A 21,608-nucleotide genomic window follows, 5' to 3' on the forward strand; every position below is an offset into this window, starting at 1 on the left:
TGATCATCCCTCCTCACTCCAGGTCGATTCCAATCCCTCCTATACCTGTGGGGCCGGCTCGGCAGTGGGTTTGTCGCTGGGGGTGCTGGCTGCTACCCTACAGAGACTCAGGCTGACACGAGAACAGTACATGGCTGGGCAGCAGAGCCACCCCTATGAGGTTGGGTCCTGCAGAGCCGCCCACAGCCACAGCTGTGCCACCACCAGAAGACTTGCTTGGGCTCGGCTGTCTGCTGAAGAGCTGGAGGCTGCAAAATAAAAAAGGTTACATGTATTGATGCAACAGACACTTGCAAGTTAGGTGGGACCTGCAGGCACCCCCTTCCACAGACCCCCCTGAGCTGATCATCTCTCAGCTGGGAAGCCCATCAACAAGCCACTGCCCAGTCTGCCTTGCTCCTCCATATAGCCCTGCTCCTCTGCAGATATTGATGCGTGCTGCCAAACCCACACCACCCAAGCAAAGCCCCACGTGCTCCCTGTAGACTGACTGCCTGACGAGCCCTTCATGGTAAAGCAGCACCAGATTTGCAGCACTCCATGTCCGCACAGCCAAATGCCTCCATCCCACTCCAGCTAACCCAAGGTGCGCTTTATCCAAGCCTCATCTCTGTCCTGATCCAAAAAAGGCTGCCTTCCCTCCATCTCTGGATGCCAGCAGCCCCTCTGTTGCACAGATGTCCCTGCCCACCCCACACAATGGCAGGGCCAAGCCCTGGTGCTTACCCCTGCAGCTCTTGCCATCCCCTTGCAGTGTCCCTGTCACACAGCTGCACAGGGGTCCATCCGCTTGACTCGTGCAGATCTGCTCACAGCCACCGTTGTCCTCACACCAGTCTGATCCTTTGTGCATGACAGATAGTGAGAGATGCTGCTGGATCCTGAGCAGCCCTCAGTTGCCCACCCAGGACGCCCACTCCCTCCAGTGATGGGAAGTCCTACTGGAACTCTCCCATCACCTTCCAGGTGCTCGCTCCCATGTCCTGGCCATCTTTCCTTGCACCAAGGGCATCATCACATAAGGTGGAAGACCCTTCATGCCTGTCCTCAGGACGACACACACTTACGTTTCCTCCGAATGGGCCCCACTGACAGGATCTGCTCATGGGCCTCGTGAGTGAAGGCGCTGGCTGACCGCCGGTGCTGGGGGCAGTTCTGCATGGAGATGTCAGCACATTTATTACTCTTGGCCACCGACCAAGCCCTCTCTACACACCTCCAACCCGGACCCCCAGGAGACCCCCTTCCCCCCCCGACACAGCCAGGATCTTCCCACAGCAGAGCTCTCCTCCCTGCAGCCAGAGGGAGGTTCAATCCTCCTTATCTCTTCCTCAAGGCTGCCTCTCTGGCTGCCTCTTGAATACAAGCCATGCACAACATGTTCCACCTCCGCCTCAGAAAACTCCCAACCCCAGCAACCCTCAGCCTTAGCCTCCCTTACTATTTTGCAGGAGTACTTCTCCGAGTCACACAGTGAAACAGCACAGTGCAGGTGCACTTCATCATAGTCCCCGATGAACTTGAAGACAGTGACATGGAAGCGACAGGTCAGGGACACCCCGTTCTCCTCTATGCCAATGGTGTTGTCCTTCAAGTTTTGGCACCTGCGAGCAGGAGAAAAGCTGGCCATGGTGCTTCTGTGACCGGGACCCTCCTTTAAGCAATACTTCTTGCTTCTGTCCCTATGAGACCCCCTTGGGCAAATCTTTCAGCTATTCTCCTAGCTGTCACTGTACCTATATGAGCATCATAGGACCCATGTTTCTGCACCCCTATGACACATGCCAGTTTTGGCTAGGATAGACCTAGGTGTCTTTGTAGTAGCTCCTATGGAGCTATGCTTTCCATAGATAACCAAACCAAGGCGCCTGCGGTCACTCACCCTCCCTCAATGATGAAGTAGCGCAGTTTGTCATTGCTGTCCCGTGAGGGTGTTGCATAGCACTTGTTCAGCATCAGGATCAGGTGGTTGGAGTCAGCCCCCACCACAAAGACCCCCACGTAGAGCACGTCCCGCGTGGTCAGCACCACTTCCCCCTGCCGGTACGGGTGCTTGTAGGAGGAGTTCTTGTACAGGGCCATCTTGGTTGTGAAGCTTCCTTCCTGTGTTGGCACTGTCAGGTTGATCACACTAATAAAAAGAAGGAAAAAAAAAATGAGTCTTGGACCTCGCACTGGCTGTTGTTTGCATATTGTAACCTTGCTGTCCATGCACACACGTGCACTGCTTGCCCTGCTCTGACCTGAGCATTGGCCGCACGACTGAGTCCAGAGAGATCTTGATGTCCAGCTCATAGGCACAGGAAAACTCCACATTGATGGTCCGGTCCCGGGTGATGATGTTGCCTGTGTTGTTCGCACTTTCAATCCACACCGTGTTCTTGTATACGATGTGAGTGCTGTTGGACTGCAGAAGGCAGAACGTGGCATCCCTCTAAAGTGACCGTCTCTGATCTCCCACTTGTGGCAGATGCCTCAGACCCAAAACATGTGGTGTAGCTCTGAAAATACCATTTCTCCTACCCCAATATGACCAAGGCTCAAGGCAAGATGCGTCCCACGTGCTGGCCACCTCTTGGATCCTTTCACCCTTGACAAACCACCCTATAACACACTGTGCCCTTGCTGCACTTCCTGCCCCATTGCTCCCAGGTGAGACAATACCCAGTGCCTGCAGCATCCACCCCTGGGCCCATTAGCCCATCACCCTGTCCCACCTGCACCAGGTTGCCGCAATTGCCCTTGGTGTTGTTGATCTGGAAGGAGATGAAGTCCTCGCCCTCGATGCCAGGACAGTGGCGGTCATTGACCCGTACGCCCTCGCGCTCGAAGCCCAGCTGGAACAGCTTGCACTTGGAGATGGACACCTCCATTTGTGCAGCTTTGCACGTCACCTCTGCATCAATGATGTCATGGGTGGCTAGGAGAAAAGGAGAAGGCTCATGGAACCAACTGAAAAGACACCCGGGTCCAAATCCCCATCCCAGACATCCCTCCCAGCCCTGGGCTCACTGTTGCCGTAGGGTGGGGGCTCAATGCAGCCACACAGCTCCCCACCATCATCCAGCTCGCAGGTCCGGTTGGGGCAGTCGGCGCCAGCACAGGGGTCCTCCACCACTCCTGCTAAACAGCGCGAGACGCACCTTTACCCTTGTGCTCCGGGCCCAGTGCGCTCTAAGCATCCACAGGAGCCCATCTTGCTTACAGCAATTCTCCTTCTCAATCCACTCGGTGCCCAGGATGCCGAAAGTACGGCACGCTTCACCATAGGCAGCCAGTGAGCCGCACAGCTGCACCTGCTTGCGGTTGTAGCAGCCATCCAAGAAGCAGGACTCGTAGAAGGGCAGAGGATCCAGCAGGCCGTAGCAGGGCTGGAAGAAGCCCTTCATGTCTGTCAGCTTCAGGCAGTAGTTGTCACTCTGCAGCTTCTGGATCTGGACGTTGTCGCAGGACGCGGCGTACTGGGAGTACTGCAGCTCGTTGCAGCTGCGGGCACCGGACACGTCGTGGGGGGGGGGTCCCCAACTACCCAGCCCTGTGCCCCTCACCACATCCACCTCACCTCTTCTGCATGCCGTTGGTTTTCCAGCTCTGTGCCAGCACCACGCTGCTGACCACCGGCTTGCCCCTCAGCGTCGCGTAGTCGTCCGCTGGGTCACCGTTGAAGTTGCCGCACAGCCCGCACACCTTGTTCTGCAGCCGGTCTCCGATGGTGATCTTGATGACGTTGAAGCCGTTGTAACGGATCTGGATGTCGGGGCCGGAGTCGATCACCAGGAAGCCCTCCTGGCTGTAGATCTTGGTGGAGAGTCCCGTGACGAAGGGGATGCTCACGAGGCTGCCATTCACCTGGCACAGCGGGGGGGACGCAAGGATGACATCCCTTCATCCTCCCCACCACTGGGCAGGAGCAACGCCTCCCTGCAGTCTCCACCGATGTTTTCCAGCACCCCAAGCATGCAAACACGAGAACTCTGCTTTAACAGCTGCCTTTCTTAATCTGCAGCAAATCACTCTGAAGTCCTTGCCTTCCTTACGTGCCAGCATAAGGCCACAGTGCAAACCAGCCCATACAAACATGCATAGGCTCTAGCTCACAAGTCCTCTCCTGCTAAGACAGGCCACATGTGATGTCTCTCCACCCCAAAATCAGAATGCCCCTATGCATATTCCACATCCTCCTCTGTTTCCACCCCCAGATTCTGTGATAAAATCAAGCAAGGATAACTTTAAATAGATACAGAGGTGATGAATGCACAGCAAGATCCAGTAGATCATAGAATCACAGAATGGTTTGTGTTGGAAGGGACCTTTAAGATCATCCAGTTCTAATCCCCTACTATAGGCAGGGATACCTCCCTCTAAACCAGGCTGCTCACAACCCCATCCAGTCTGACTTTGAGGGGGCATTCACAGCCTCACTGGGCAATCTGTTCCAGTGTTTCACACCCTTACAGTAAATAATTTCTTTCCAATATCTAGTCTAAATCGACACTCTTTCAGTTTAAAACCATTGAACATTTCTACATAAGAACTAAGCCTTCCCTACAACTTCTGATGATGATGTACTACCGTAACTAGCGTTCCAGCCATGTAAAAAGACAGAGTCCATTAGTTATTGATGCTAACAGCAGTCCCCTTCTATTTAGGTGCCAGTGTTCTCCAAATTTTCTTAATTACTATGGCAGACTACATGATGGTTTCTGCAGGATTATATTATGCTGGAATGATTATTCTCTTGGATCTGCGTCCCCCTCTCACCCAGGGGTTGCACGAGATGATGGGCACAGTGATGGGCGCTGGCTCACCCCGCTCCATCAGACCACCTTGCCTCCCAACATTCCTCTCAACCTGGCCAATGTCCCAGCCCAGCACAACAGAGAGCGGCTGCTTGTCTCACATGAAGCTGCTTCTACCGCTATGACCAGCAGTGTCACAGGAGGAGTTGGCCCCCGACCTCAGCAAGACCTCACCTTGACCGTACTCCTGTCACTGATGAGGATCTGCTCCTCGTTGATGTAGAAGTACACGGGGGAGATGACGGTGAGGTTGGGCGAGGACCACTTGTCGAAATTGATGATGAGCTGGAAGGAGAAGTCGGGCAGCTTCTGGCAGATGGTGGACAGCACGAAGGCGCAGTTAGCGGGGAAGCGGAGGAAGGCGCCGTCGAAGGTGCGGAAGACGCCGCCGCCCGCCGCCAGGCAGAAGGAGCTGCGTGTGCTGAAGCAGCCGCGCACGCCGTTGCGCGAGGCGCACTCCTCGTCCGACTTGCAGTGCCGTGGGTCGCACTGGATCAGGTTGCGCCGGAAGCAGCGGCACCGCCGTGTGCAGTCCCCGTTCCAGAAGAGCTGCTTGGGCTGCAAGAGCAAGGGGCGGTGGGTCAAGGGGGTGGGAACCTCTGCGAGGCCCGCTGTGGACATTCTGCATGGATTTACTCACTTTCTCCATGTAAAAAGGGAAATCGGGTGATGATGACTGAGCAGAGAGCTCAGTACACACCGAGCAACTCTCCGGAACAGAACCAAACTGGCAAGCAACGGATAAGCCTCTAGAGTGAGCCCTACAGTGAGCACGAGTCCAAAGTGGGTGAGCAAAGTGGATGTGCCCAAGCATCTCAGCACAAAACGAAGCAAGTGACTGCAGCTACAGGGAAGGGCTGCACTAATCTCAATGCACTGAGGACCAGAAGGGAATCTTGCTGTAAATGTGCATCATGCAACCCACTGGTTGTGTAAAGCCCTTCATCAAAATAATACCAAGAATGTATTTTCTTCCTGAGACCGGTGCAGACATCATGCCTACCTGCTTCCAACCCAACAGACAACAGGAACATGAACATCTGACAAAGGAAATGTGGAGGATGGCAATGGCACCTAGCTGTCTTCAAGCCACTCCTTCCTCAAAACAGCACTATAACAGTATCCTGCACCATAACAGTAATCCTGCCTCTGCGCTGCCTCTGTTCTTTGGGATCCCATGATGCATTACAACTGTTGTACTGTGGTGTGGTGGTGATAAATGCATCACGCTGATAGATCAGAATCCCAACGAACATCACATGGCCACAGATAAGTAGATTTCATAAGCAGCACTATGCTCACCGCATGCACAACAACATGGCTGCAAGTGCTGAACATCCCTGCTCGCCAATCCCCTGTCCCAGCATCCCAGCACCCTCTCCCAAACCATCCTCACCCAACAACCACACGATGAAGGATGTATGATGTGCCAGAAATGACTTTGCTCTCCTCTGTCCCCCTGGGCCTGCTGGCACCCTGTCATATCCTGCCCTTGTTTTTTGCTCATCTTGAGTCACACAGAGCCCTGTGTGGGGAGGTCAGTGTTTCCCATGCAAGCCCTGCTTTGATCCTTAGACCCTTCACCACATACCATGGTGACCAGGCACAGTGTGACACCCTACAACACATCCCTGGATCGCACATCCCAATCAAGGATCATCACAAAGGGTTACAGTAAAGGCACTGAGGGAAGAATGCTCCCAGCATACCTCATAGTATTTGCCATCAGAGTAGCAGCCGCAGTTCTGGGGCAGGATGCAGCTCTTGCCATTCAGCACGTAGCCAGGGTCACACTGGCAGCCCTCCACGCAGTAGTGGCCGCAGTCGCTCTTCAGGCGGATGGCAGCACAGCGGGGCTGGCACAGGGACACACAGCTCTCATAGTGGCTGTTGGGGGGACAGCTGACAGCTGCAATGAGAGGGGAGAACACCAGGGAGGTGTATTCATTCCCTGCAGATTAAGGACTTCTCCTACCTGCTCCTTCCAGCCATAATCTCACGGGGAATCATCACAGATTATTGTGTGCTGGGAGGGTCACACTGGGATTATTGAGTCCTACTGCTGGCACACAAAGACTGTGTCTTGATGCATACAGTGCACAAACCCTTGCTGCTGTCTGCTGCCCTGCTACTGGTCAGTCCTGCTGACCCACATGCTGGGTGACAGGGGTGCTCCTGGTGGTCCTATGGACTCCCAGATAGCATGGGGACACGTTTCAGTGTATGTGCCACTGACAGCTCGCCTTGGCCACTGCACAGCCAAAGGTGCCACCAGCGCACCAGGAACCATGTTGGGCAGGGACATGGGATATAGGCATGCAGCCATGCTGCCCCTGTGCTGCTGTAACAATTCCTCCAGAGCTGTGAGATGGTTTGTTAGGAGGAAGAACGACATAAATTTAATTTTTGGTCTTGTTACTGATAGCAATTACTTCCCAGCTGATTTGCCAGATAGAGCGGCTGCCAGGGAGACTCATGACTCCCACCCTCAGGAGCCTAATTGAACGCTGCAGTGTAATCTCATTGACAATAGCAAGCAACCTCATTAGAGGAAACAGTGCTGGCTGCAAAGCTCACAACTAAAACTCCTGGGGAACAAATTCAGCTGCATGTGCCTGTACCACTGTGGCCCTGGCGTGCCCCCTGGTCAACTCTGACATGGTGCCACTGCCATGATGTTGACACTTCCATTGTCCAGGGGCTTCCAATTGACCACCTCTCTATATTAGTGATCAAACTGAGGACTCAGAGCTGGCCAGAGGGCTAAATAAGAGCCCGCTGGCAGGGCAGCACTTACAGCATGAGGTGAAGTTCCTCCAGCCGATGATGGCGATGCCCTGCGTCTGGCACGTGCTGGCATAGTTTTGCAGCCAGCCACAGGCTGTCTGCATGGCTCCTCCGTCAACACACGTGTCAAAGAGGCAGTTCTTGTAAAAATAGCTGGGGTTGATTTTGCTGTGGCACTTGGCAAAGACACCGCTTTGGCTGGGAATGAGGCTGCAGAGCTGCTGGGGTTTCCAGAAGCCTTCCACTTTGCCACAGGCTGGGCAGCGGTCGCCACAGCCCACCCGACAGAAGGTGTCCCGCTTGGCCCAGCTCTGCACAAAGTCAGTGATGCCAAAGGCAGGCATGCCACCCGCAGCCACCAGGTCATCGTCAGGGTTGCCGTTGTAGCGGCCGCAGAGGCCGTAGGTCAGGTTCTGGAAGCTGCGCGGGATGGTGACGGAGAGGAAGGTCTTCCAGTCGTACACCACCTTCAGCCCAAAGTCGGTCTCCACCACAATGTGGAAACCAAAGGCGAAGATGTTCACTTTGCCCTGGCCCAGCTTCAGAGGTAGGTAGAGCCTTTCATTGTTGATCTGTGGGGAAGGAAATGAGACAGCAAGATTTTGCGCTTAGGGAAACCACCTGTTGCTCCAGGAGCCACAGCTGGGGTGGGAAGGGATCACCCCTCAGCACCGCCCGACCCTCACGGCCCCACTCACCATCACTGTGTACTTGTAGGCACGGTGGATGACAATGTTGTAGTTGAAGACCTCCACCTCCACTTGCTTCACCCACAGGGCCAGGGAGGTGTCACGATCCTCATTCTTGGCAGTGACAGTGAACGTGGGGAAGGTGTCTGACCGCTCTGCACGCGGCCGTGAGATGGTGGTGCACAGCACCAAGGCACAGCTGCTCTGGAAGTCGAATGAGAAGCCATCAAATGTCAGGTAGTGCCCATAGCCAGAGACGATGCAAGAGGCATCAGTGCGGACGTGGCAGTAGTAGAGGCCGTTCTCTTCTAGGCAGTACTCATCGTCCTTGCAGGAGATGTTCTCGCAGTACACACTGTTGTCTGAGCCATTGCAGTAGCAGAGGAAGTGGCAGGAGATGTCCATCCAAAAGGTCTGGTTGGTGGCCAGCTGGCGGCCCTCAAAGTTGCAGCCGCACTCACCGCGGGGCACGCAGCGGGAACCACGCAGGGCAAAGCCCTCGTCGCACTGGCAGCCCTCTGTGCAGGTGTCCATGCAGACAGGGCCCGTGGCTAGAGTCTCACAGGTCTCCACGCAGCTCATGCACTCCTCAAAATGGCTGTTCTCTGGGCACGCCAAGGCTGGGGGCATTAAATGAAGTGTGTGAGTTAGCAGCTCCCGCAGCCATGGTGCAAGGAGCACCGAGGTGGGGTACAGACAGAAGGTGGACATGAGGTGAATACCGACCCACTCGATATAAATGGAGAACTAGTTCCAGCAGCCTGCCTGCCACTGGGTATTCCCACTCCCTCGGTTACTCCTACTCCTCTCTGCCACCTCCCCCCTCACATGCCGAGTGATGCCACCTCCTGCCAACCCAAAAAGGACGTCCTGCTTCCCACTTCCAGATGGACACCCCACTTAAAAATGGACGCCCCACTCCCAAAGGGATGCCTCTCCACACCTTGCACAGCAGAGACATGGGCTGCCTACTCTGTATAGCCATGCTGGAGATTTTTCACATTCGCTGCTGAATTATGAACGTTTTCCCATCAACGGTAAGTTTACAGCCACAGTTAAAACATGCTATATTCAAATTATCCTCTGGTGATGGCTTACTGTACTGTCAGCCACCATCTGCAGCCCTGGAACGCTCCTGCACCGCATCGTAAACCTCCTTGTGTCTCCTGAAACACCATCACAAAACTGCTTAATGGGGAAATCTGTCTCTGTGGGAAAAGGTGTCACTTAGAAACTACCAGTGATAGGTGAGATGGAGTATCCTCGTCTTTGGGTCATGCTGTGGTCTCACTATGCACTGGTCAGCTGCTGGCTTGCCCTTCCTGATATGAGCGAGCTCCTGACCGTGGTATGGCACAAGCTTTGCAAATCCTGCCTTGCAAGTGAAGCAGCTGAGAGACTTTTGGTATGCGAGCAGAATGCAGCCTCTCTCCCTTTGGTGTGCTACTGAGGAGATGCTTTGTATGCCTCAGTCTCTATTGCTGAGGATGCCTCTCTTGGATGTAGCTCTTTTGGTGACACCAACCTCTGTGGTAGCCAAGAGAGCAAGAAAACAGCTCCAGTTTATGCAAGTCTGCCCACCCACTCCTGTGATTTCAGACTTCTATAAATGCTGTACATTCTGTGGTGCTGTTTTGCTCCCAGCAACCAATAAGGTTGGGGTGCCTCTTTTAAATGCTTTTCAGTTTTGTTTCAAAGGAACATCATTACGAGGTACGCACCAGCGACAAGGCACAGGGCAAGGTCCCATAAAAAATGGGGACCGACCTCTGAACACCCATCAGCTCCAAGAAATAGACCCATCCCAAAGCAGAGGGGGCTACATCTCCTCCTTAGCGCCCCAGATACTCAAAAGCTTTTGTAGACTCACGGCAAAAGCTGTGGCTCCTCCACTGGCCGACGTCCACCTCGGCGTTCTTGCAGGCACTGGCATAGCGTGCCACTGCATCGCACAGCTCCGACTGGTTGCCTCCGCTCTGGCACAGGCGGAAGAGGCACGTTCTGTAATAGGCTGAGACATTGACCACGCTGTGGCACTCCAGGAAGGAGCTGTTGGTGGGGTCATTGATGATGCCGCAGTTGGAGCGGCTCCGGTAAGTCTTGAGCAGCTCCGAGTCGTTATTGCACGCCTTGAGGAGGTCCCCGCACTCCCCGTTGCAGATCTCATCGAACGTCGTCCAGCTCTCCAGGAAGAGCTCCAGGTTGTCTGTGCACTTGCCCTTGGGCGTGCAAAACTCGTCACTGGCATTGCCATTGAAGAAGCCACACAGACCCCCGGTGCAGTTGAAGTAGGCAGTGGAGAGGTGGATCTCCAGGAGGCCTGAATCGTAGTAGCCAATGCTCAGGAGCCCCTCTGACTCCGTCACGGTGCCGTTGTCAGTGCGGTAGATCTCCAGGTGGCCAGAAGGGTGGAAATATGGCAGGTCCACATCATAGCCATTCACCTGCAAGGGAAGGCATTAGTAAGGGCAACGTGACTCTGCAAGGTGGTTCCGTCTGCACCACGACAGGAAGGCTAAACCCTGGCCTCCACCCTTGAAGGCTGGGAATCTCCTTCACATGGCAGGATGCAGTAACTTCCTTGCATTTCATTCGAAGAGCAAATTCAAGCAAGAGTAAGCTAGAGGAGAAAACAGCAGCATTCAGAACGCCTCCTGATTTGGCTTGGCAAGCAAATAGGAATAGCAGTGCTACAGGGCAGGATGGCCATGGACAGATGCAACCCTACATTAAATCCTATCATACAGACACTATGGTATTGCCTTCTCCTCTACCTTGATGGCAACTGCTCCATCTGCTCCCAGTGAAGCCAGGAACTTAGGGCTGCCTCACCTGACTGCATCCTTCCTGCATTCTGCACCACTGCTCACTGCTAATAAATGCTTGGCAAACAGGAAATATCTGGGAATTTTAGCAGGGGTTCCAGTTAATGGTTTGTGACAGCACAGCATTCTGCCTGCTCCACTGTGGCTGTCTTGGCTTGACAGGACAAAGAGCAAAACCTCAGCTGCAAAACAGAGTAAAAATGGGTATGGCTAGGATTCAGAAAGCGTGGAGACCTTCAATGTTGGGGTACTCCTTCTTTCCCACAGCTATTTTGCTGACTATAGCCACTTGTATTTCAATCAAAATACAAGTGTTTTCAAGATATCTTCTGCTTTCCCCTAGCTCTTTGGTGTGGAGGGTTTGCATGAGCTGGGTTGTGAGAACAGGATCTTGGTGAGCACCTCTGGTCTTCTCACCAGTGCTGGCAGCTGCTGTGAAGTCTATGGGATGGGGACCATGGGTGGATGCAATCCCAGTCCTTTTACCTCTTGCCTTGGATGTGAGAGATGAGTAGACTTTGACTCTTGTGATGGCTCTGATCTCAAGGAACAGCCCGGAGCCGTACACCCATAAGCTCTTCTCCACGGGGACACCGTGGCATGGCACAAGCCTATGCCTCCCACCTTGGTGACGGCCTTACCTTGACCTCCGACAGGCTGGCTCCTCCGACCTTCACCTCCTGGCCGACCACCTGGATCCGCACGACACGCAGCCCATTGGGAGCGTATCCCGGCTTCTTCTGGCTGATGTCCACCTCGATGAAGTCAGGCTTCTCCAGGCAGGTTTTGAGCAGCGTGTAAGAGTGCTCCAGCGGGTAGGGGAAGGTGACACCGTCAAACGTCCGCAGCACCTGGTTCTGTCCCACTGAACACAGGCCCTCCCGCTTCGGGTAGCAACCCCGGTAGCCATCCTCAATGGTGCAGACCTCTCCTTCGGGGCAGCTGGTGTTGAAGCACTTGGCCTCCCCGCCGTCCTCGCACTGGCACTCTGCTGTGCAGTTTGCTGTTGCCCAGAACACCTCTCCGATGGCGTAGTACCGTCCGTCCACGTCACAGCCACACTTCTGCACAGGGACGCAGCGGTCGGCGCTCAGCACGTGGCCATCGTCGCACTCACAGCCCTCGGTGCAGGGTGCAGTGCAGCGCAGTGGGGCTGTCAGGTCTGAGCAGGTGGCAGGGCAGCCACTGGCACACACTGAGTAGTGGCTGTGCTCTGGGCACTGCACGGCTGCCTCTGCAGGTGCCGAAGGGACACAAACAATAGGATGACCGTGTTATCGTGTGGTTCTGAGCTAGGGACCTCAACCTAATAAGCCACACCAATGTAAAATGACCCAGCATTCCCACTTTACGGTAGACTTGGATCTTCCATTTCTCACCCACGCCTTGTTGGCCATTCTTAATGCAAGCAAAAACTCCTCTGAAGCATCCCCTGCACCACTGAGCCTCCTGCAACTATTTGCTACCCAAAGCAAGGGGGGTGCACTGACCAGCATACTGCTAGCCAGCCCCAGCTCGGGTGCAGGCTGTTAGCACAGCAGCCCACTGCTCACACAGCATCCCTGAGTTCCCCCCTCTTGCCTGACTCTTGCCACCCATTGGCTATCATGAAACTCTCACACTGCAGACAAGAAGGACCAAGTGGCTTTCGCCAGAACCCCTCTGCCTCAGGCAACATCACTTCTTTCATTTCCCTCATCTCTTTTGTTTCTCCCATTTATATGGTCCCCCATCCCGGCTCTCTCCCCCACCAGGACCTCAGGCAGACTCCACAGCTTGCCCCCAGCACCAGCACACCCACACTTACCGCATCCCGTCTGGGCACGCCATTCTCCCACCGGGATGCCCAGGCCTTGGCACACCGCGGCATACGCCTGGATGGCTTGGCACAGCCCGGTGCCGTTCTCCCGGGCGCTGCACAGATCATAGACACAGCTGTGTACGAAGGCAGTGGGGTCCACGACAGAGCTGCACTCCCACAGCGGCCCGCCGCTCTTGTTGAGGAAGCCGCAATATTCAGAGGAGAAATAGAGGGATTCGGTGGAGGCGTCGCAGACGCTGCAGTTCTCCACGCAGCCAGGTGAGCACTTCCTCTCGGGGTGAGGCACTCGCCAGCTCTCGCCCAGTTCTGGCACGGAGGAGGCCAACCTGCCATCCGAGCGCAGCGCATCGTCCTCGGGGTCTTTGTTGTAATTCCCGCACAGACCGCACGTGCCATTGATGTACGTGCCAGGAACGGAGACGGAGGCATAGTGTTGGCCATCGTAAGTCACCAGTAGGCCAAAATCAGTCTCCAGGGCTGTGGACAAGCCGCTTTGGTAGACTTTGATTGCGCCCAACTCCAGGGAGATGGGTAAGGACACCACCAAGTCATCCACCTGTGGGAACATGAGCAGAGGACTGAGCCACCGTGGAAAAAAGCTGAAGCTTCACGTGAGGGGTATAGGACCCCACTGCAGGGCCTTATGTTTATAGATGGGTGACATGATCTAAAGTGGTCACAGGATGCGCTGATGGTTGGACTAAGATGGTCTCAGTTGTCTTTCCAACCCCAACGATTCTATGATTCCAGGAGAAGGCTGGCCAGACCTCAGGCCTCGGTTGACCCATGGCTTTGCTGTCATGCCTTCCACCCTTCCCAAGGAATACACAAGACTACTATCAGGATCTCGCCATCAGGACCAGACCTGGCAAGTTCCAGCTGTTCAGTGTAGCTCTTACCTTGGCTTTCCCAAAGCTGCCCTTCGGGAGGACAATCTTATGCGAGTAGACCTCCACAAAAATGTCCCTCAGCCAGGAGACGGAGGAGCCGCCTCGGTTCTCATTCTTGGCCTCCACGTTGAAGTAGGGCAGCTGGGAGCCTGGCCAGCACTGCCTGGCGAGGAGGTAGGAGCAGGAACCCTGGAAGTGAAAGAGGAAGCCATCGAAGGTGTGGTAGTGCGGATCTCCGAACACCACGCAGGTGCTGCTCTCCACAGGCACGCACTGGAAGAACTTGATCTTCGGCTCGCATGCTTCGAATGGGCCGCAAGCCATCTCCTGGCAGAAGATCTCATTGTTGAAATCCAGGCAGCGGCACTTGGTGCTGCAGTTTGAGTTCTCCCAGAAGATCTCGCCTTGATGGAGAAACTGTCCTAAAAAGCATGGAAAAGAAATGAAACACTTACATTGGAACTCCACCCACAGCTAGAGGCACAGTGTCACTCAGTCACACAAGTCTTGGGTTTGCTTCTGTGACCTGCAGAGAGAGCTGGGGGCTCTGCAGCTGCTCTGGGGAGAGCACTTCAACACCAGCACCGTGCTTGTGCGCCACCGTGCTTGTTAGCTTTGCCCTTTTTCCTATAATAACTCCCTTCAAGTGGCTTTGCCCATCAAGGAGTGCCTCTGTCATCAGAGGTTAAGAGACAATTCATTTCCAATCCAAAAGAGCTCACGATACCTAGGGAATCAAAGATCTGCTGATGAGTAACTTCCTATCCGTGCATAGGTGATGATGGGAACCAAGGAGGGGATGCTCAGCCCGCTGTCACACAGAGGCTCTGTAAGGGAGGCAGGTTTCCCTAGTGAGAGACGTGAGCAGCAGAAGACAGGCAAAGGGTGGCAGACATCTTGAGAGATTCCCTCTCCTCCATATGGTTGACTTTCACACCTCTCTTTCAGGCGGATGTGTGAGCTGCCTGCTTTACCTCTCCTAAACTTTTTGTGCTCTTCCATGCCTCCAAAAAAAACCAAAAGACAAAAACCCATTTCCCAACTTCTTGCAACAAACAACAGCTCTTCTTAGGCTCAGCAGCTCCTGCATCAGCTGTCCTGGTGCATGGAGTTTTGCCAAATGAGCTCTGTTATGCATGGCGAGCCTCATCATCTCCAGCATCTCATGGTTCATCGCCTCTTGTGAGAGCAAGCAAGCAGATGCTGGGACACACAGACCTTCTGGTGGGATGTGCACACTGCCCTAGAGGCTGGAAGCAGAGGCTGGCTTTGGCCCCATTGTGAAACCCGGCCTTTCTTCTTCTGGTGGCAGCTGGAAGCCGTTAAGGTGGTGGGAATCTAAGCTTCTCTTGGGCTGAAAGAGCCTTTGGGGTGTGCAGGTCTCCTTTGGTACGATTCTAAATGTTGCCTGTGAAGAAGCCAAATATCCCAGCACTGTGTGACAGCATTTAGCAGTAGGTGACAACCTGCTTGTTGTGCAGACTCCCAGAGCACAGTACATGTTCCTGATAAATTTTATTTGCCTAATAGGAATGCCTTTATCTCTCCACACCACAGTCCTTGTCCTGTTTCTCTGTGCATTTCATCCCTCTATATCTCCACAGCAGAACTGACGCACATGCAGACACTGTAATTGGTGCAGGGTCATGGAATTTATCCTGCTCAGAAACCTATGATTCTTCCCACAGAAAGAGAGGACATGAATCACGGAATCATAGAATCACCAAGGTTGGAAAAGACCCACAAGATCCGCAAACATGGGATCATTCTGACAGCTTTTCCCATCCCAGGGGCAAGAGGACAAGACTGTCCCCAGGTGCTTCCCATTGTCCCTATCAGCACTGCAGAAATTAGTCAAGATGATGGCCTGAGTGGTATTTGACTGCTGCAAACTGACCAGCCTTTAACATCATAGGCCTGGACAGCAGAAATGAAAGCTTTTAACAATGCATTGCTGATAAATCTGCAGGGATGCAACAAAGCCAGCACCGATGCCAGCTTTGTTTGCTGGTGGTTGGAAATGGCACAGTGCTCCCAGTGCTCTATCAGCCCCCCTGTTTTCTCTGAGCTGCCCACTCAGACCTTGTCTGCCTTGGCAAAACCACACTTGTGCAGCCCAGGGCATTCAGGCTGCAGGACCTTTTGCTCTTCTACATCCCACAACATGTAAGGCATCACCATTCCTCCCTTACCTCTCAGGCTGCAGCCATTGGCTGGATCTATTTCTCTGCCATCTATTTTGAAAGCCCAGCGCCCTGGGATGTTCACGTTGGTTGTTTGCTCTATATTGACTATGTCTGGGGTTCTGGAGCCTGGGATGCTGAAGAAGTTGCTGATATTTCCGCCGTTGAAGCCAGCCTAACATGGATAGAGAGCAGATTCTGTCAGGCATCCTGCTGCAGGAAAGCAGCTCTGCAGTTCTGTACCTCCCTGCACCCTGCAATGATTTCCAGGCATGCTGTGTAAATGGGGCTTTTCAGGAATCTGTTTTCAGGTAGTTTGGATGCAAGTGAAAACTCCACAGGCACTACAAGCAGAACAGATCTCTGCTTACATATTTATGCACATATAAATGCAAATATGTGCTCCTGGGCATGGCTAAAGCCCAGAAGGGACAGTTCAATGCCTGTAGCCTTTAAGACACATCTCAGCAGCACATTTTTGGCAGATGGGGTAGCTGTGGCATGGCTGCTAGCACCAAATTCTGCCATGCCCATCTACAGTGCCAGGGATGCTGAAGGGACAGGAGACACAAAGAAGCACAGGTACATTAGGAAAGCTGTGGGCAGCCATCCGAGAGCTGGAGAGGGAGCAAAAGCCTCACCTGGGCCATCACCCCGCCGAGCCCAGTCAGGGGGTCCCCTCCGCTGGCCGTCCCCGTGGTCCAGCTGATCTCTTGGTAATTAAATATGGCAAAGGATGACACCCCGTCGGTGATGAGAACAGCTTGAAATGTGTTCACCTGGGAAAGCACCAACAGATGCACAGCGTGAGGCTGCTTTTCTCCCGCTGCCCACCTTTGTGCCACCCGCGCCCTGGGGGACAGCAGGAGCGCCATGGTGCTGTGCAGTAGGAGCCAAATGAGACCCAACACACAGTGATCCCAACCATTCCATCCCCTCCCGTGCTTCAGTCTGGGGAAATCACAGCGCTGCTTCCCATCCAATTCTGTGCCGATAGATGGCAGCAAGAGAATAAGCTTGTGCGAGACCAGCAGCCGGCTGCTATGACCCGTTCTCTCCCATTACCCTCTCTTAGCTCTATTTCTCGACATGTTATCTTACCCAGCTCCCTTCAGCATTCATATTCCACAATGCGATTAACGGTGCGTTGCAGCCGAGGCAGCCATGTACGTTATGTGTTTGGCTTGGCTGCCACTTCCCATCACTACCTGCTCAATCTGTCCTTCCTTTCACTTGAAATGACTCTGCATTTCCAGCCCCAAACACTCAGACAAAATCAGGCCCCGTGCAAGAAGGACACACTTTGCTGGCTGGGAAGGCAGCATAAATCCCTGCTCCTCACATCTACACTTCTACAGACAGAAGGTGCCTGTACTCTGCATGCTTTCTCCATGCAGCAGTTTCCCACGGGATCCCTTCAAAGACAACTGTTTTATCTCAACCACACAAACTTCCCAGTTTGGCACTTGTGGCCAAAAACGCATTGGGCACCCATGCCATCCAAATAAGCCATCAGAAGCTGCATGCTTTTGCTCCGTGGCCACCAAGAGACTGGAGTAACAACCGTGCCCCCGAGGCCACATTCCCCAAATTGCTTTCTGCAGCTTTTCTGCATTGCGATGAATTTCCTGCTTAAGTTGCATTGCGCTGTTCTGCATGCCAACCCAGAGCCTTGGCCACTACAGAGCAGGAATGCTGCTCTGTACCAAAATAAATTGCATTGTGTTGCAAATGTAATTCTTCAGGCAATACACGAACCTCTATAGTGCTGGCTTTCTGCAAATATATGTGTGTGTATGTGTGTTTTTTTCCTGCAAGAGCTGCCAGGACTGGCACAAAAATATGCATTACATCTCGAGCCTCTCTAACAAATGGAAAAGAGCTGAACGGCTTATCGAAGCCAACTTCTTGAGACAGAAGCAGCCAACTTCTGGCACTTGCAGCGTGCAAACAAATACAAAAAGTCCATTTCCCCAAACGACGGCAGGGAGTCCTCACACACTGCCTGCACCCCAGTCTCCTGTAGGATGGCGCAGACCTCACAGTGGCAGCTGTCACAGCTTACAGCAATTTAAATGGCATTCAAGCTGGGAAAAAGACTGCACTGCCATCCCCATGGCCATGGCCATCCCCAGGGTCAAGCCCATGGCCATCCCTACATTCATGGCCATCCTCACAGCCAGCACCATGCATACCACAGCTGTTGCTCTTACCGGCGTCGTGCTGCTTCCCCCATAGAACGTCACCTCCTCCCAGGTGACAATGAAGACCCAGCTGGCAGAGAAGGATGCCATGTCCTTGAAGTACTTGCGGATGTCCTTGGAGGCTCTGCCCAGCAGCTCGGGGTCGGTGCTCTCGCGGTAGTAGATCTCCCCACGGATGCCATTGTGCACGTCGGCCCAGAAGGGCGCAACGAAGGCCCGGCCATCAGCCAGTGGGAAAGCTTCAGGTGTGAACTGGCTGACCAACGAGTTGAAGGAGATGACGCCGTTGTTGTTCACCTGCCCGAGGAGATGGGGTCACTGGAGAGAGCCCTAAGCAAGCTGCTGGCTCGTCACAAAACATGGAGTGAGAGTTTTGTGGCAGGGGATGGTTTGTAACGATGGCTGCTCATGAGAGCTCCTGGCCAAATGGACTCATAAAACCCCAGGCAGAACAAAACCCTGGGAAGTCTGCACAACCAGGCTCCTACAGACCAGTGGAGGACACATCAGAATGCCATGCAGGCTGGCACCCAGCTCAGCTGGGATCTGCCTCTGGTCCCTGTGTGCACCCAGCCTTTGAGAGCTGGCTGTACGGCTGGGTAGCTGCAGGGCAATGGATTATTATGCCACAGCATGTGCAGTGTGTGCCCCAACCAGCAGCCAGGATGGATGGGGCTTTGGGCAACCTTATTTAGTGAGACTTATGGCGCTTTAGCAGGGCTTGAAGTTAGGCAGTCTTTAGGGTCCCTTCCAACCCAAACCATTCCATGACCCCATGATGTATTTAGGGACACACAGAGAAGTGCTCACCCCTGACAGCCCACTCCAGGAGCCCTCCCAGTGCCAGTTGTCACTGCTCTGCCATTTGAGCACGGCAGCATCCCACCCTTGACTTAGGCACCTCCACACGGCTCCAAACCACCCTTTATTTTTTCCTATGGGTCTCTGCATGTTCTCGTTTCTTGTCATGGAACAGGAATAATGTTCCTTGTGTCAAGCCCTGAGCTTCGCTGTACCATTTAATCACCTACAAAAAAAATTTATTGCCTTTTATATTCCTTCCCCATGAACATTAGCCCATTAACTATACCTTTGACTTTCTTAATCATAAAACCTATCAGTTCATGAAATCTAAGAACTTGTCAGGTGGGTGCTAATAAATCTTCCCACTCTTGACGACAGCGAGAGCGCGTTTAACGTGCAGCCAAATGGCAAAGAAAAGAATAAAAGGAAAGTCTGTTCTCCACTTACATAAACTGTCCTGTATGGGGCTCCAAAGAAGATGAACGGAACAGAGAGCTTGATCTCAGGAGAGCTCCCATCATCCACTTTGGGTGTTTTTGTGTCGTTTGGCCAAAATGGGTACAGACTTGCCATGGCGTGAACTGCAAAGAGAGGGGTTCAGTGCTTACAGGGACCCGTCCTAGTTTTGGGGAGGGCACAGTGGGGCACCCAGCAAAAGCCTTCATTGAGCAAACAGAGATTTAGATGGGCTTTCTTTCCCCTCCTCCTCTCTTTGATGTAGAAAAGCAGCACACAGCCCTTGTGACATTCGAGCAGAGCTAAAGGGAGCCACAATGCTTCCAAACAATCCCAGCTCTGTTTACCTCAGTTTGGAACATGCTTTTATTTCCCAGGTCCTAACCTGCACCTCTCAGAGGCCCCTGGTTGCAGACAGCCTGCTCACAGGTCTTGGTTACAGAAATGGGGCTCTGTGCTGCCTGAGCTGAGGATGCTGTGCTCAGCAGCCCCTAAGGATGTACCACCCAGCAGCCCCAAGGTGCACTGCTCAGAGGCACCAGGGATACTCAATTACACAACCCCAAGGATGTTCCCTGCTTGAGGCTGCCTGACAGTGACACCAGTGAACCCCTCCAACCCAGTCTGACCTGACGGAGACAAGGGGAAACCTGGCCTCACCCTGCTGGCACCCTAAAAAATCTCTGAGTTCCTTGGGATCCTGCATTCAGCCTCACACCAGACTGCTGCTCATCCAGTTTATCATCTTCTTGGCACTTGTTGGTCATTGGGAATTCTTCATGGTCCCATTCTGTACCACGGCAAAAGCACAGCCACCTCCGCGTGTGCACTCAGATGCATGCACTATGCATGATCACTTAGGTGATGTGCTTGGAGCAAAGCAGAGCTGCTGGGATTGCTGTAACTATCAGCTTTGCCAACTTCACATTCCCAGCAGCACGGCAGCTCCTCATTTAACCTGCACTAATCTTGCTTCACTGCTCCCAGTGAGGCGAGAGCCATTTGTGCAGGCAGGAGGTTCATTGCCTCAGTGCACTCTGTCACCACTGCACAATTGGCGCCTGTGCTCCCACCCCTCCAGACCCAGGGAAACACTGTTTGCTGTTACACTCTGACCAAGGGAAACAGGATGTTTTTTAGGGCAGTTTTGGGGCACAGGGGAGCTGCACTGACCTTGGTGCCGCACGGTTACCACCAGCAGGGCTGCCCAGGTGCTGAGCAACGATCGCGGGTTCATCCTGCAGGGCAGAGAGAAATCCAAACATGCATCACTTCTGAAGGAAAGCACATCCCAAGTGATCCATCCCAGCACTGCAGAGGGTCCCTCAGGCATCAAGTAGATCCCAACTGCCTACTCTGTTAAGTGCCCTACTGAGCCCTTCCCACCGCTAATGGCTAACGGCCCTGTAGGTGTTGGCAGAGCGAGCTGTCACTGTGTGGAGGAGCTGCAGCACTGCAATGTGTTGCCCCATTTCACCCTGTTGTTCAGAGGCAATTCCTGCCTGATCCGCTCCACAATCACTCAGCTCTTTGCACTGGAGACGCCAACACTTACACAGCTGGGCAACTTCATGCTGAACAAGAATCAATGACAGAGACAAGCAAATACAAGGCTAGGAACAGGAAAGCAAACTCCTCTGCCAGCTCTAATTCCTCCCGTGCCTAATGCAATTTGTTAGTCATTATTAATCCAATAGAAAATATCACTAAAACACCTGCTTTGATTTCTTCGCCTGTCTCTCTGGCTCTCTGTACATAGCAGGGCTTGCAGGAAGGCACCATGCTGTAGCAGCATGCAAACAGCTTCACACTGCACCTCTACCTTGAGTACACCCTGAGCTTCTACAGCAGCCTCCAGAATGTCTCTTCTTTGTACATCCCCACGCACTTCAACTGCATGCACCCAATGGCCACGGCAGGTCTCTGTATGCTCTCCCTATAGGTTTATTTCTATATCGTACCAAGAGCTCCAGTTATTAATTATCCCCACATACATGTGCTGTGCACAGCACAGCTCTACAGCAAGCAGGGGATGTGTCACCACCTGTCCCACACCACTCCTGTTCATCCCCCATTGCCAGGAGCAATGGCACAGATGTGTCCCACGTTCCAGTGGTCAACTGTGTTGGCCAAAATCCCCCTTACCCCA

At 53.5% G+C, this 21,608-nt stretch overlaps 1 protein-coding gene across 1 annotated transcript; it reads right to left on the reverse strand.

The window, feature by feature from the left end:
- Positions 1-139: 139 nt before the first annotated feature.
- Positions 140-20,696, reverse strand: TECTA (tectorin alpha). The gene is made up of 23 exons (XM_048968457.1): positions 20,633-20,696; positions 19,451-19,584; positions 18,209-18,496; positions 16,637-16,774; positions 16,005-16,170; positions 13,822-14,234; positions 12,908-13,478; positions 11,742-12,334; positions 10,146-10,719; positions 8,285-8,895; positions 7,597-8,158; positions 6,509-6,708; positions 4,974-5,357; positions 3,563-3,849; positions 3,206-3,486; positions 3,013-3,123; positions 2,718-2,920; positions 2,244-2,407; positions 1,883-2,131; positions 1,442-1,604; positions 1,068-1,155; positions 727-843; positions 140-248 (listed from the first exon to the last, which is right to left on the reverse strand). Exons 1-23 carry the CDS (start codon positions 20,694-20,696, stop codon positions 154-156), a joined length of 6,456 nt encoding a protein of 2,151 aa, XP_048824414.1. The 3' UTR covers positions 140-153.
- Positions 20,697-21,608: the final 912 nt, after the last annotated feature.

The sequence above is a fragment of the Lagopus muta genome, chromosome 22 (assembly GCF_023343835.1).
Source record: "Lagopus muta isolate bLagMut1 chromosome 22, bLagMut1 primary, whole genome shotgun sequence".
NCBI lineage: Eukaryota > Metazoa > Chordata > Aves > Galliformes > Phasianidae > Lagopus > Lagopus muta.